This window comes from Trachurus trachurus, assembly GCF_905171665.1.
Source record: "Trachurus trachurus genome assembly, chromosome: 14".
Classification (NCBI taxonomy): domain Eukaryota; kingdom Metazoa; phylum Chordata; class Actinopteri; order Carangiformes; family Carangidae; genus Trachurus; species Trachurus trachurus.
This window is the reverse complement of record NC_139903.1, coordinates 17,693,106-17,703,844: the sequence shown is the minus strand read 5'-3', so window position 1 is coordinate 17,703,844 and position 10,739 is coordinate 17,693,106. Positions and strand designations below refer to the sequence as shown.

Here is a 10,739-nt window from a genome sequence, read left to right as displayed (position 1 = left end):
TGGATCTACCCTGTTAAAATAAAGGTTAAATAAAAAATAAATAAAATAAATATCTTTAATTGAGGTGAATTAAAGATATCTTGAACTGGAATACAAGTCAGATTTGAATTGTAGATATCTCAAATTGGAATTAGTCGTAATTCAGTTACAGATATCCGTAATTCGCATGGATATCTGCAACTGAATTGTATCTGTAATGACAAACCCCATACACCTGAATGGCAAAAGTGACATAATTTGTCCTAGGAAGAATATAGCCGTGGATATCTGAAATGACAATTGTGGATTGGAAGACTGCAGTTGCAGATATGACTATATAGGCAAAACTGAATTACAGATATCTACAACACATATCCAGTCTGGCTTTTAAATGTTAAATGGCTTGCCAAAGCCTCCAGTGGATTTAGACTAAGAGGGTCATCAACATGGTGGAGCTTTATTCTGGCAAACTTTGATTCAGTTCAGGTCACAGTGGGGAAATGAATGAATAATTAGTCATCGGGCTGAAAACGCTGCATCAAGACTGTGAGAAAATGAGTCCTGTCATCCAGGAAAAGGATGATCTGATCACAAGGTCAAAAATATGATGGGGAAGTCATGCCAAGTCAGCTGATCATATTGATATAAATTATCTAACCGTTTGTCATGAAGAGAAAATACTCAAATCTATGTTGTCTTTATTAGAGCTTGCTGAAAGTGGCAGCAGCATTAGACTGTATAGTTTTAGCTGGGTGTACCTAACAAGAAAATTGAGTGTTGATCACCAGAAAATGAATGTAGCCAACAATTTTGTTTCAGTTATTCAGATTTTTGGCCGCTCATAAAGAAAATAAATATTTAAAATTTGCTCTTGTGTCCTCACACAAAGGACATATGGACATGACTCCACAGAGCTGAGCTCTCTCTTCACGAACACAGATAAAAAGATTTTAACTATGTTACAGGCTTTTTTGACAGTGCTGGAAAACTAGATGGGAGATGGGAGGGCATATTAAGTGTATCATTCCTTCTTTTTTTCTATTCTTTTCCTTTTGTGTGTGTGTATGTGTTGTTTATTGTTTATCGTTTATTGTCTATTGTTTAGACCCAAACGTTATGTTTTTAATGATTTGTGTCAATAAATTAACTAACTAAGAAATTTAAAAAACCGCTGATACACTTTATATTATTAAAAAAAAAAAAGTGCAAACTCAGTCACGTCGCTTGGAGGAGTCCGATTGGTCTAACCGGTTCACCGATGCCCTTGAGGCCTGAGCAGGGATTGGTCCAGGATCCATCGGCTCCACCGGTCCCACCCCAACACACACACATCAGGGAAGAGGGAGAGGGAGGGAGAGATAGAGGAGAAAACATGGCTGAAGCGGAGGCAAGCGAGGTAACTTCTGGTGGCGTTTTCCAGGAGATCTTCACCTCTCCGCTGAACCTGACCCTGCTCAGCCTCTGTCTGTTCCTCCTCTACAAAATCTTCCGCGGGGACAAATCGCCGGACCTGGGCGACGTCGAGCCGCCGCTGCCGAAGCTGAAGCGGAGAGACTTCACCCTGGCGGAGCTGAAGGAGTACGACGGAGTGCAGAGCCCGAGGATCCTCATGGCCGTGAACGGGAAAGTGTTCGACGTGACCCGCGGGAAGAACTTTTACGGCCCAGGTAACGTTAACGTCACCCCGACCCGCTGTTACGCACGGTAACGTTACCGAGTGTTCCCCAGGTAACGTTAACGTCACCCCGAGTGTACCGAGTGTTCCGTCGGCCCTGCCGTGGAGGAACTAACGGCAGCGCGCGTGCGGTGGCCGTTGGTTTTGTGTTTATAACGTTTAATGGTAGTTACCCATTCACTGGTTACATAATCGTACAGAAAAGTCGTGGTTTTTGCTGATGTTTGGGTAGACTTTTTTTTTTTTAACTGGACATTAACGCCACACCCCCTTTAAATTGATAGCCGAGGTCTCGTTTCACAACAGAGCCGCTGCTGTAGCCTTGGACACCGGAGATCGTCTCTGTAGGAAGATGAGTTACTTACTTACTCCCTGTTTTCAGAAGTGAGGTGAGGGAATAAAAAATGGGTGTGGCTACGGTGGCCGTGAGAGCCCAACGTACATATATAGCTTTATTTCACAGACTCCAAGTCCAATACAGTACAGTTAACGCAGAAGTAGAAAACACATGCAAAGTACACAAGCTCAGAATACAACCATGGATCTATAATAATACATCCATGAATACAACCTAATGAGTTTGGTAACACCTCAAGCTGCAAAAACTCACAACACAACAGTAGTGTGAAGTCATTTGATTAATAGTTTGCAGCTGGTGTAATATTAAAAAGTGAACTAGTTTAAGCAGCTGATTGTGTTTTTGTTTGTTTTCTCACCACAGCTTTCATCTGCTCTTGCTCAATTTAAGCTCTATGAATAGATTAGGTTTTTTGTTTCAAAGATGCATTATGTAAATTACATTATACCTAACTATACCTGAATTGAATGGACACATATGTGAGTCCTCCCACTTCACAGTCATTGTGTTGCTGTTACTTGTTATTCCGTGTAAAAGTAAAGGTAAATCTTTGTACATTTGTTCTGTCATGCTTCACGGTTCACTGAAACAGATACAGAGTAAGACCTCGCTGTTTTTGATCTTATCTCAGACTGTAACCTCTGTTGCATGTAACCTCTGACCAACTTGATAACTGACTGTCATGCAAACTTCACTGTCAGTAAACCGCAGTCCCACTGAAATCCTGCAGTGGTGTGTTTTATTTCAGGAATTTTAAATTTTTTGGCCTGTGGGTTCAGTGTTTTGACCGCACTGCTGCAGGCTGTTGAAATCAGGGTTGGGTATTGTTTTAATTAAATAAGTAATATGAATGGTGTAACTGAATTTTGCCCCATAAACGGATGCCTGGCTCATCAGCAGGCCTCTAGAGTGAAAGTCACAAGTAAAACAACATGCACAGGAATCCGTTGTTTCCGGCATTGCCCTCCTCTCGTTACCATTTGCTGCTATTGCTGAGCCTTGGCCTCACCGTGTGCTCCCTGGGGGGCTTGTTTGTGTTACAGAGGGGCCGTATGGAGTGTTTGCAGGCAGAGATGCGTCCAGAGGTCTGGCCACGTTCTGTCTGGGGAAAGAGGCCCTGAAAGAGGAACACGACGACCTGTCCGACCTGAACGCCATGCAGCAGGATAGCCTCTCTGAGTGGGAGACTCAGTTCACCTGTGAGTAGAGATGTGGCTTCATCACATTTTAAACCCTTTAAACCCTGTTTGTTTTTGATTTTATAAAAACCTATTTAGCTAAAGTAAACAGTGAACTTTGCACACATATTAATACTAGTAATCTAGTTAAAGGCATAAAACAGGTACTGATTACAGTTATTTTTGAGTTGGTAACAGTGAATGGATGGATGGTCACCTGTTACTTTGCACTCTTTTTTTCTGCTCTTTTTGACATTTTGTTAACAGTGATTATTGGTATAATGAATATTCTTGGAGGTTAATAATTGCTGTGTCACAGTAAATATTTAACTTCATGACTTAACTGATGAAAAAAGAAATTTCCTGAATAATTTCCAGAGAAGCTACAGTACAAAACATGATGGGGAAAAAAACATGACGTCTCTTTTATCTGTTACAGTTAAGTACCACTTTGTCGGCCGGCTTCTGAAACCAGGAGAGGAGCCCGTAGAGTACACAGACGACGAGGAAGGAAAGGACAAAAAGGCGGACTAGGAAACAAAAAGTGACCAAGAGGGAAAAATGTCAGATGCCTTAATGTTTGTAATTTGATGCCGGTTGCCTCCTGTTTAGGGCCATTCAGAGAAAACTCCTCCATCTTCTTGTTGCATTCTAGTATTTTTGGATCATCATTGTCCTGGATTTTAAAAGCCGACTGAACTCCACTCATTTCCATTTCTGTTACGGGAAAGTTAGATGGCATTAAGAGCTAAATATACTAATGTCTGATGTAGAGTAGTGCAGCATTGTTAAAGTTTAGATCACTGTCCATGAAGCTAAACACGGATCCTGACATTGTTGACGAGAATCAGAACTCAAGACAAAGAAGGAGCAGTTCCAACGTTTTTATGAAGTTGCTGATGGTTAAAGAGGGAGGTTGGCTTTGTTCAGCTCATGCTTATCAAATTAGTTTGATTATCCACGATCTACAGGTCTGATGTACACGTTGTTAATATCACTGCTGTTTTATTGCAGGTCGTACACATTCCTTTCATGCAGGGGTCGGCTCTGCTTGCTTTGAAATGAACTATCTCAGGAAGTTTCATTCAAAATTCAGACGATTTCAACTTAAACGGAAAATCCTGTATTTTTCAACTTTTTTTTTTTTTTTTTTTTCACAATTGTGTCGGTTTTCACTATTTGGGTTTTGACAAATTTTCTTTTCCCACCTCTGCTGTAGAGATTTGATAAGTAAATGCAAAAATAAAGAAAAAGGTCCGATAGAGGTATAAAGCACTGCAATACTTATAAAAGAGAATCATATATAGAAAATGTTCTCAAACAATGCCTTTAAGCCCGACTAAAGCTAGTGAGACAAATGTTTAAAATGATTCATTTAAAATCAAAGTTTGTTTTGTTAGTTTTGGGAGGCTCACATCGTTTGCCTCGGTATGACAATACAGCATTTTGCTTGAGTCATGTCTCCTGAATCTAAACAACAGAGCTGCTGAGCCCAAACTTAGCAAAACCCATGATCATAAACACCCAGTTGGACCAAACACTAATGAGCCGAGTTAAATATTTTTACACGTTGAAGATTTCATCATATAAGCGGCGCAAAACAGATCCCTTCTGAAGCACTTTTTCTCAATAAACTGCATGTAATTGTAACCAAACTGCCAGTTTTATCCTTCCTGGCTGAAGCCTATATTACCGTGATATAAGAGATGATATTTTTAAGCATGATGACGTTCAGATGTTTGAATCATTCCAACACATCACGTGGATCTGCTGGTCTGAACGGTTATCGACATTTAACCAACATTTAATATGTCTGATTTTCAGTTCGCATTTCTGTTGACGACCCCTCAGTAACTGACACCCATTTTTATAACTGAATAACTATTTTGGTCACTTGTCTGTAATATTATTGACTATTCTTGGGTTTCAGTTCCTCACTTATTAGATGTTGCTGCTTTTGTAATTTCAATTTTTCTTGGATTTTGGATAGTAGGTCGGACAAAACAAGTAATGTGCAATGATTTTTTTTTTCTTCAAAAGTGAAAAACACAACTACTGGTAAATACGCAGCCCACGTTCACATGCAGTAATGTTTTTAATGTTAATGGTTGTAGTGCATTACATGGTGCCAAGGAAATGTGTCATAAAGTTCAAACCACAGAGAAATTAAGTTTGGTGATATTTTCTTGTGACCGCAACATAGTAGATAAAAAGCATTGTTTTACAATTCAAGTTGGAGCGGCAGGTTTTTATACAATTGTGTCAAGGCATTCGAGCTTTGTTTGCAAGGAAATGTATTTCTCTGACTAGAAAGATGTGCTGTGAAAAACAATCTCTTAACAACATTCTCCTTTGCACCCATCATCCCTGTAAAAACTGGAGAGATCAGCCACAATAAAACAGTGAGGGAACATTTTCAGTATGCATATGTCATGGTACTGTCATACTGTTATTATCCTGAATGATATTTTTGATTTAATAAAGAAAACTACAAATGAATGCTTGCCAGTCTATTTATTTCAACATCTGTATAGAATTTTTAATGACTGTTACTTGTGACTGAGAATATTTAGAAAAGTAAAATGGTATGTTGATGCAGACTTTTTGTGAATTAACACAAAGTATTCTGCCGAAACCTTTTTTTCATCAAGAAACTAAGAGTATTTAAGTATTCAAATTGAAAGTTGAAACAGTTGAAACGCAGATAAAAGAATAAAATAATGCCTCTTTAAAGTTTAAATGTTTAAAGTTGTGTTTGTCTTGCCTGGTCAGTCACACTGATTCACTCATTGAAAAATCTGCACATTTGCTACACATGGCCTATTTTGCCTGTTTGTAAGTATTAGTACAACAACGACTCATTTTATCCGTTTTATCGCTGTTTTTACATTTTAGAACATAAGCAAACTGAGGCGGGAAGGAAAAGTATGTGTCAGAAGTGGGATTCGAACCCACGCCTCCATTCGGAGACCAGAAGTCCCGTTCACTGCGGAAGGAGTTTATCCTTGAGTCTGGCGCCTTAGACCACTCGGCCATCCTGACACGGTGCCTTCTCGTGGAGTCTGTAAGGTTTTTAATGAACACACATTCTTTGTTATCTCAGGCCAGCCGTTTGTAAGTTGTCATAATTGTGATTTAAATAGGTACTAATTAACTTTAATGTATTTTTTGTGTAACCAGATATGTGTTTTTCGCTTCGTCTCGCGCAGTGAACGGCTGGTTTTAGTTTCATCGACGCATGCGCACATGGACGCATCGTAATATCCGTTTGAGTGTACGTGCGGCGGCCATTGTACTTCCGTTCTTCAAGGGTAACTGAAGACATCGAGAAACATGTACCGGTTTGCTAAAGCCGCCTTCAACGTTACTGGTAAGAACACTGGGTTTTTATATAAATGTATATTTATATAATGTGTGTATGTACGTGAGGTGATGGCGCAGCACCGGTCGATCTGAAGTTAGACCGGCCTCTGTGTGGTCAGTGACCGCGGTCGGCGTGTTAACGTCCTGGTGTTAGCCTGCTGGCATTAGCATCTCACAGTAGAAGTCATTATATATGTCTTCAACATGATTATTTGTGTAATTAAATGTATGAAAATATCGCTCCTAAATTCGACAAGGTATTGTGTAGTAATATTAGAAACGTGCTATGTTCTTCGCTGTGTCATTGTCCGATACATTCAATGTGTAGCTAATGATAAGCTTTTGTAATATTTGTTTCGTGTAATTGTGGACATGTGCATTTGTGATGGGAATGATTGAGCAACGGTAAGATGGAGCCAATAAAGGTAGACTGTATGACAAAGGAAGGGCAGTTGAGGACACTAACGTATACAATATGATAGACACCATTTTGAAAAGACTGAGATCTGATTTGATCAATAAAAGTGATAGTGATAGTTGATTTGATCAACGTGGCTCTTATTTTCATTACCTAATTGTTTGCTCATTTGCCAAGGTCACATTTGAATGTGATTTGGAAAGTGAAATATTCAAGGTGACATCGTTACATCTCCTGTTTTTTAAAGATTTAAGTTCACATCATTAAACAGTGAAAGTGATATGTCGCAGATAGGCCTTTAAAAGAACTACAGAAACCAATATTATAATAGTTGCAGATTAACTTTCTGTTCATCTGTTAGTTGTTGCATCTGATTTGCACAGATGTTCATTTACATTGCAATAACTTTTGGCTCCAGTTTATCTTTGTGTCATGGTTCACATCATGCACAGCCGGGTCATGTTTTAATAGAGACCCACAAAATCTTTGCTATATACACAAGCTGGATCAGTGTAAAAGGGGTCATGCAAGGCCATGTTGTGTCCATGTTATCATTTACTGTCAACGTCTAGCCCTTTGTTTATGTACATAATTGTAGCCGTTTTTGCAAAGCAAGCACTGAAGTTTTTTTAGCTGTTTGTTTATTTTTCGTAAGTTTGTTGTGAGTTGTAAGGTTACCAGATACTGGTGAGACAGATGGAAACCTGTCATGAACATATAGCATACAAATCATGAGAGGGCGACTGAAGAGAGAGGAGCAAAGGTCTTTCGTTTTATTTTTTGATTGGGAGGCATTTGAAGTATTGTAAAATTAATTTTACGTGTGATCTCATCACCAGTGGTTAAGAGGATGTAGCCTACAGAAAAGGCTGTGAAATGTGAAGAACAAATTGAGACAAATGGGCCTTGCCTGTAATGGGGATTTTCACTGTCCATTAACTGTGCTCTATTAATATTTCAAATTAGTGTGAAATTTCAACACCTTTTATTTTCAACTTTTCTTACATGTGACTTTCTGTCAGGGGTCCGAAGAAGACTGCATCATAATTGAGCCCTTATAGGCTAGGCTCTGTAAAGATGACTAGAAGTGAGGTCATAAGTAATAAAAGTTAGTAAAAACCCAGTGTATAAATGCCAAATTGTGTTTTTTTTTGTCATCCAGGTCAGGCCGTGAGGCAGGTGAGGCATGGCTCCACCGCCAGTGACAACTTTCACGCCAAGTACGGCACAGGCGTGTTGGCCGGCGGAGCGGTCTTCTGCGTAGCCATATGGTCATATGTAAGTATTACTGTCATGTTGATCCACATCATATTTTTGTATGGTTGACTTGAAAAAACAGCTTGTTCATATAAAGCAGAGCCATTGTCATGTTTTCACTCTGAGCCATGCTCCTATGGAGTTACAGCAATATTTGCATCGACCTGGTGCTGCTCATAAACAGTCTACGGTTTGTAGTGAATCCGTCTATATTAGGACAATAAACAAATATAAACTAAAACACTCCCGCCTGTTATAATGATAGGGAAAACCCTGACAGCTGTTACACTGAACATTACACTGTTAAGGTGCTTGGAAATACATTGACAGCTAAGAATACTGTTACACAGTATAAAAAAAACAGTTACACTTAAAATAATTACACTGTAAAGGTGTTGCTATTTTGTTTGTTATTTATTTCTCATTCCAAAAGTAGTAGTAGTTTATTGCTGTGTGTGACAGGTTGGGGAGGGGGCCCAACAGAGAAAGTTTGGGAACCATTGATATAAAGAAACGCAAGTGCTGGTTCTATAACAGTCAAAAGTGTTGGATAGGTGCTTACCAGGTGTTAAATTATGTTGTCTGTCTTTGTGCAGGTGCTGACACAGACTGGCATCACCTGGAATATGTCACCAGTTGGAAAAGTCATGCCCAAAGAGTGGAGAGAGGCCGAGGAGTGAAGAGCGGCCATGCCAGACCTACGACTCACCTAATGAACCTTCTGGTTGTACAGATGAATAATGAATCTCTGTGTGTTCAGACAGTGAATAACTGTGTGCTTATTCCAACATGTTACTTTGTTCAAATAAATTATCTGTGATTCTACTGACAATTCTACTGACAGCTGTCTCGTCTTTTATCTGTTTACATTGTGTGCACGAGCAGATAGTCATCATTTTATATCTTTCACAGGGGTTTGACTATTAATTAACACAAATTTGATCATTATTATTCCAAATGCCACACATTTTTATGTTACTCCCTTTTTACCAAGAGTTTAGGGATGTAACAAAGAAGTGGAGCTATCTAGATACTGCACTTAACTCTGTCAACTACACCCTCATACAAGAAGCTAGAGGAAGTACACTGAGAAAGACCTTTAATCAAAGGTAAAAGATTTTACATGTACACATTTTGCAAATCACCAACAGCTTCAATGCAGCATTATGGGATAATCTTGTTCTGCCGTCAGGGGGCGCACTTTTGCAGAGTATGGATGATGCCTGAGAATAAAAGGCACGGTTACTCTGCTCAAACCATAGAGGCTCAAACATTTAGCTATTAAATAAACGTCATCTCAACCGTAGTTTGTCTAAGAGTCACTTTTAGATCCTCTCAACCTAAACGTTTTACAAGGACTTGAGAAACTTTTTGACACATTTCTTCTTACCATCTATATACTTTGGATAGACTCAAAGTATTTTTATTTCCATCCCGAAGGTCTCAAATGATGAGCAAGAAATGACAACTTTGCTCAATGAATGTGAAACTTTCCTAATAGGATCATCATATTACTAATCCACTGAACTTTTTTTTACTTGATTAACATTATCATTGCAAAGTTGGTTTGAGTATCAGAAAATTCTTCCTTTTTTCTTTTTTTTTTACAAAACTTTTTTTTTTTAATCAATATCAACACATATAGAAACATATTTGTTAAAAATTAGCGTTGTGTATAATGTTAGAGATAAAAAATTATGTTTAGATATAGTGTAATTTGTATTAAACTTCTGTTATTTTATTTGAAATAACAATTTTGTAAGGTAAAGTTTTTTCACAGCCAGTCTGATCAGTGAATGAAATCTTTTTTTTTTTTTTTTTTTAAGGCAAATTTTATTGACAATTCAGGTATTACATTTAGTAAAACATACAAAACAAAGAACAATACAATGCCAGGGGGTCGCAGTATTCAAAATAGTATACAAAACATTGCTATTAATCCAATAAAATATTATATAAAATGCATAACTCATTGGTTTTAATAGCTTTTTTGTTTGATGAATATTGAATAGTTGTTAAGTATTGTTTGAGTTCCTTCTCAAAAATTAAAAACAATGGATTGTGATTAGCAAATTTGGATTTGTGTATGTGGTATTTTGCAAGTAGAACAATCAGGTTGATGATGTAATAATGATCTTTGTTATTCGCAGGATAAGAGTGGAACCCAAAGAGCACATTCACATAGAGACACACCAGACAAGATATTCTGAGAAATAAAAGTACAAATATCTTGCCAGAAAGCAGATGAAAAGGGGCAGGACCAGAACAGATGATAAAGATCTTCTTCACATTGTTTGCAGAATGAACAGTCCACATCAATGTCTTTTTTGTATCTACGTAAAAATAGTTTGCAGGGATAAAATCTATGGATCATTTTAAAAGAAACTTCTTTAATCTTATTTATAATCAGAAATGTAGTGAATGAAATCTTATCCAATCAAATGCAAGAAAACTCTGTCATTCTTCGCCAGCCAATCAGCGGCGGGTAGGCCCGTAAGCCCCGCCCCCTCG

The 10,739-nt window shown here is 38.3% G+C and overlaps 2 protein-coding genes across 3 annotated transcripts; both read left to right on the top strand.

Moving 5' to 3' along the window:
- The first annotated feature begins 1,320 nt into the window (after nucleotides 1-1,320).
- Nucleotides 1,321-5,689, top strand: pgrmc1 (progesterone receptor membrane component 1). Of its 2 annotated transcripts, XR_014595936.1 has the most exons (4): nucleotides 1,321-1,646; nucleotides 3,056-3,211; nucleotides 3,630-4,071; nucleotides 4,266-5,689. XR_014595936.1 is itself a non-coding variant. In XM_083987106.1 (3 exons), exons 1-3 carry the CDS (start codon nucleotides 1,352-1,354, stop codon nucleotides 3,722-3,724), a joined length of 546 nt encoding a protein of 181 aa, XP_083843232.1. In that variant the 5' UTR covers nucleotides 1,321-1,351; the 3' UTR covers nucleotides 3,725-5,689. The 2 variants fall into 2 exon arrangements, 1 of the variants encoding a protein (XP_083843232.1); XM_083987106.1 differs by having other exon boundaries at nucleotides 3,630-5,689.
- Nucleotides 5,690-6,434: 745 nt separating this feature from the next.
- Nucleotides 6,435-9,060, top strand: cox7b (cytochrome c oxidase subunit 7B). The gene is made up of 3 exons (XM_083986356.1): nucleotides 6,435-6,560; nucleotides 8,134-8,249; nucleotides 8,825-9,060. The coding sequence occupies exons 1-3, from the start codon at nucleotides 6,524-6,526 to the stop codon at nucleotides 8,906-8,908; spliced, it is 237 nt and encodes a 78-aa protein (XP_083842482.1). The 5' UTR covers nucleotides 6,435-6,523; the 3' UTR covers nucleotides 8,909-9,060.
- The last annotated feature ends 1,679 nt before the right edge of the window (nucleotides 9,061-10,739 follow it).

Coding starts and splice junctions, on each gene's coding strand:
- pgrmc1 (XM_083987106.1), top strand. CDS start 1,352: ATGGCTGAAGCGGAGGCAAGCGAGGTAACTTCTGGTGGCGTTTTCCAG. Junction 1,647..3,055: donor GAAGAACTTTTACGGCCCAG/GTAACGTTAACG, acceptor TTTGTGTTACAG/AGGGGCCGTATGGAGTGTTT. Junction 3,212..3,629: donor GTGGGAGACTCAGTTCACCT/GTGAGTAGAGAT, acceptor TATCTGTTACAG/TTAAGTACCACTTTGTCGGC.
- cox7b (XM_083986356.1), top strand. CDS start 6,524: ATGTACCGGTTTGCTAAAGCCGCCTTCAACGTTACTG. Junction 6,561..8,133: donor AGCCGCCTTCAACGTTACTG/GTAAGAACACTG, acceptor TTTGTCATCCAG/GTCAGGCCGTGAGGCAGGTG. Junction 8,250..8,824: donor GCGTAGCCATATGGTCATAT/GTAAGTATTACT, acceptor GTCTTTGTGCAG/GTGCTGACACAGACTGGCAT.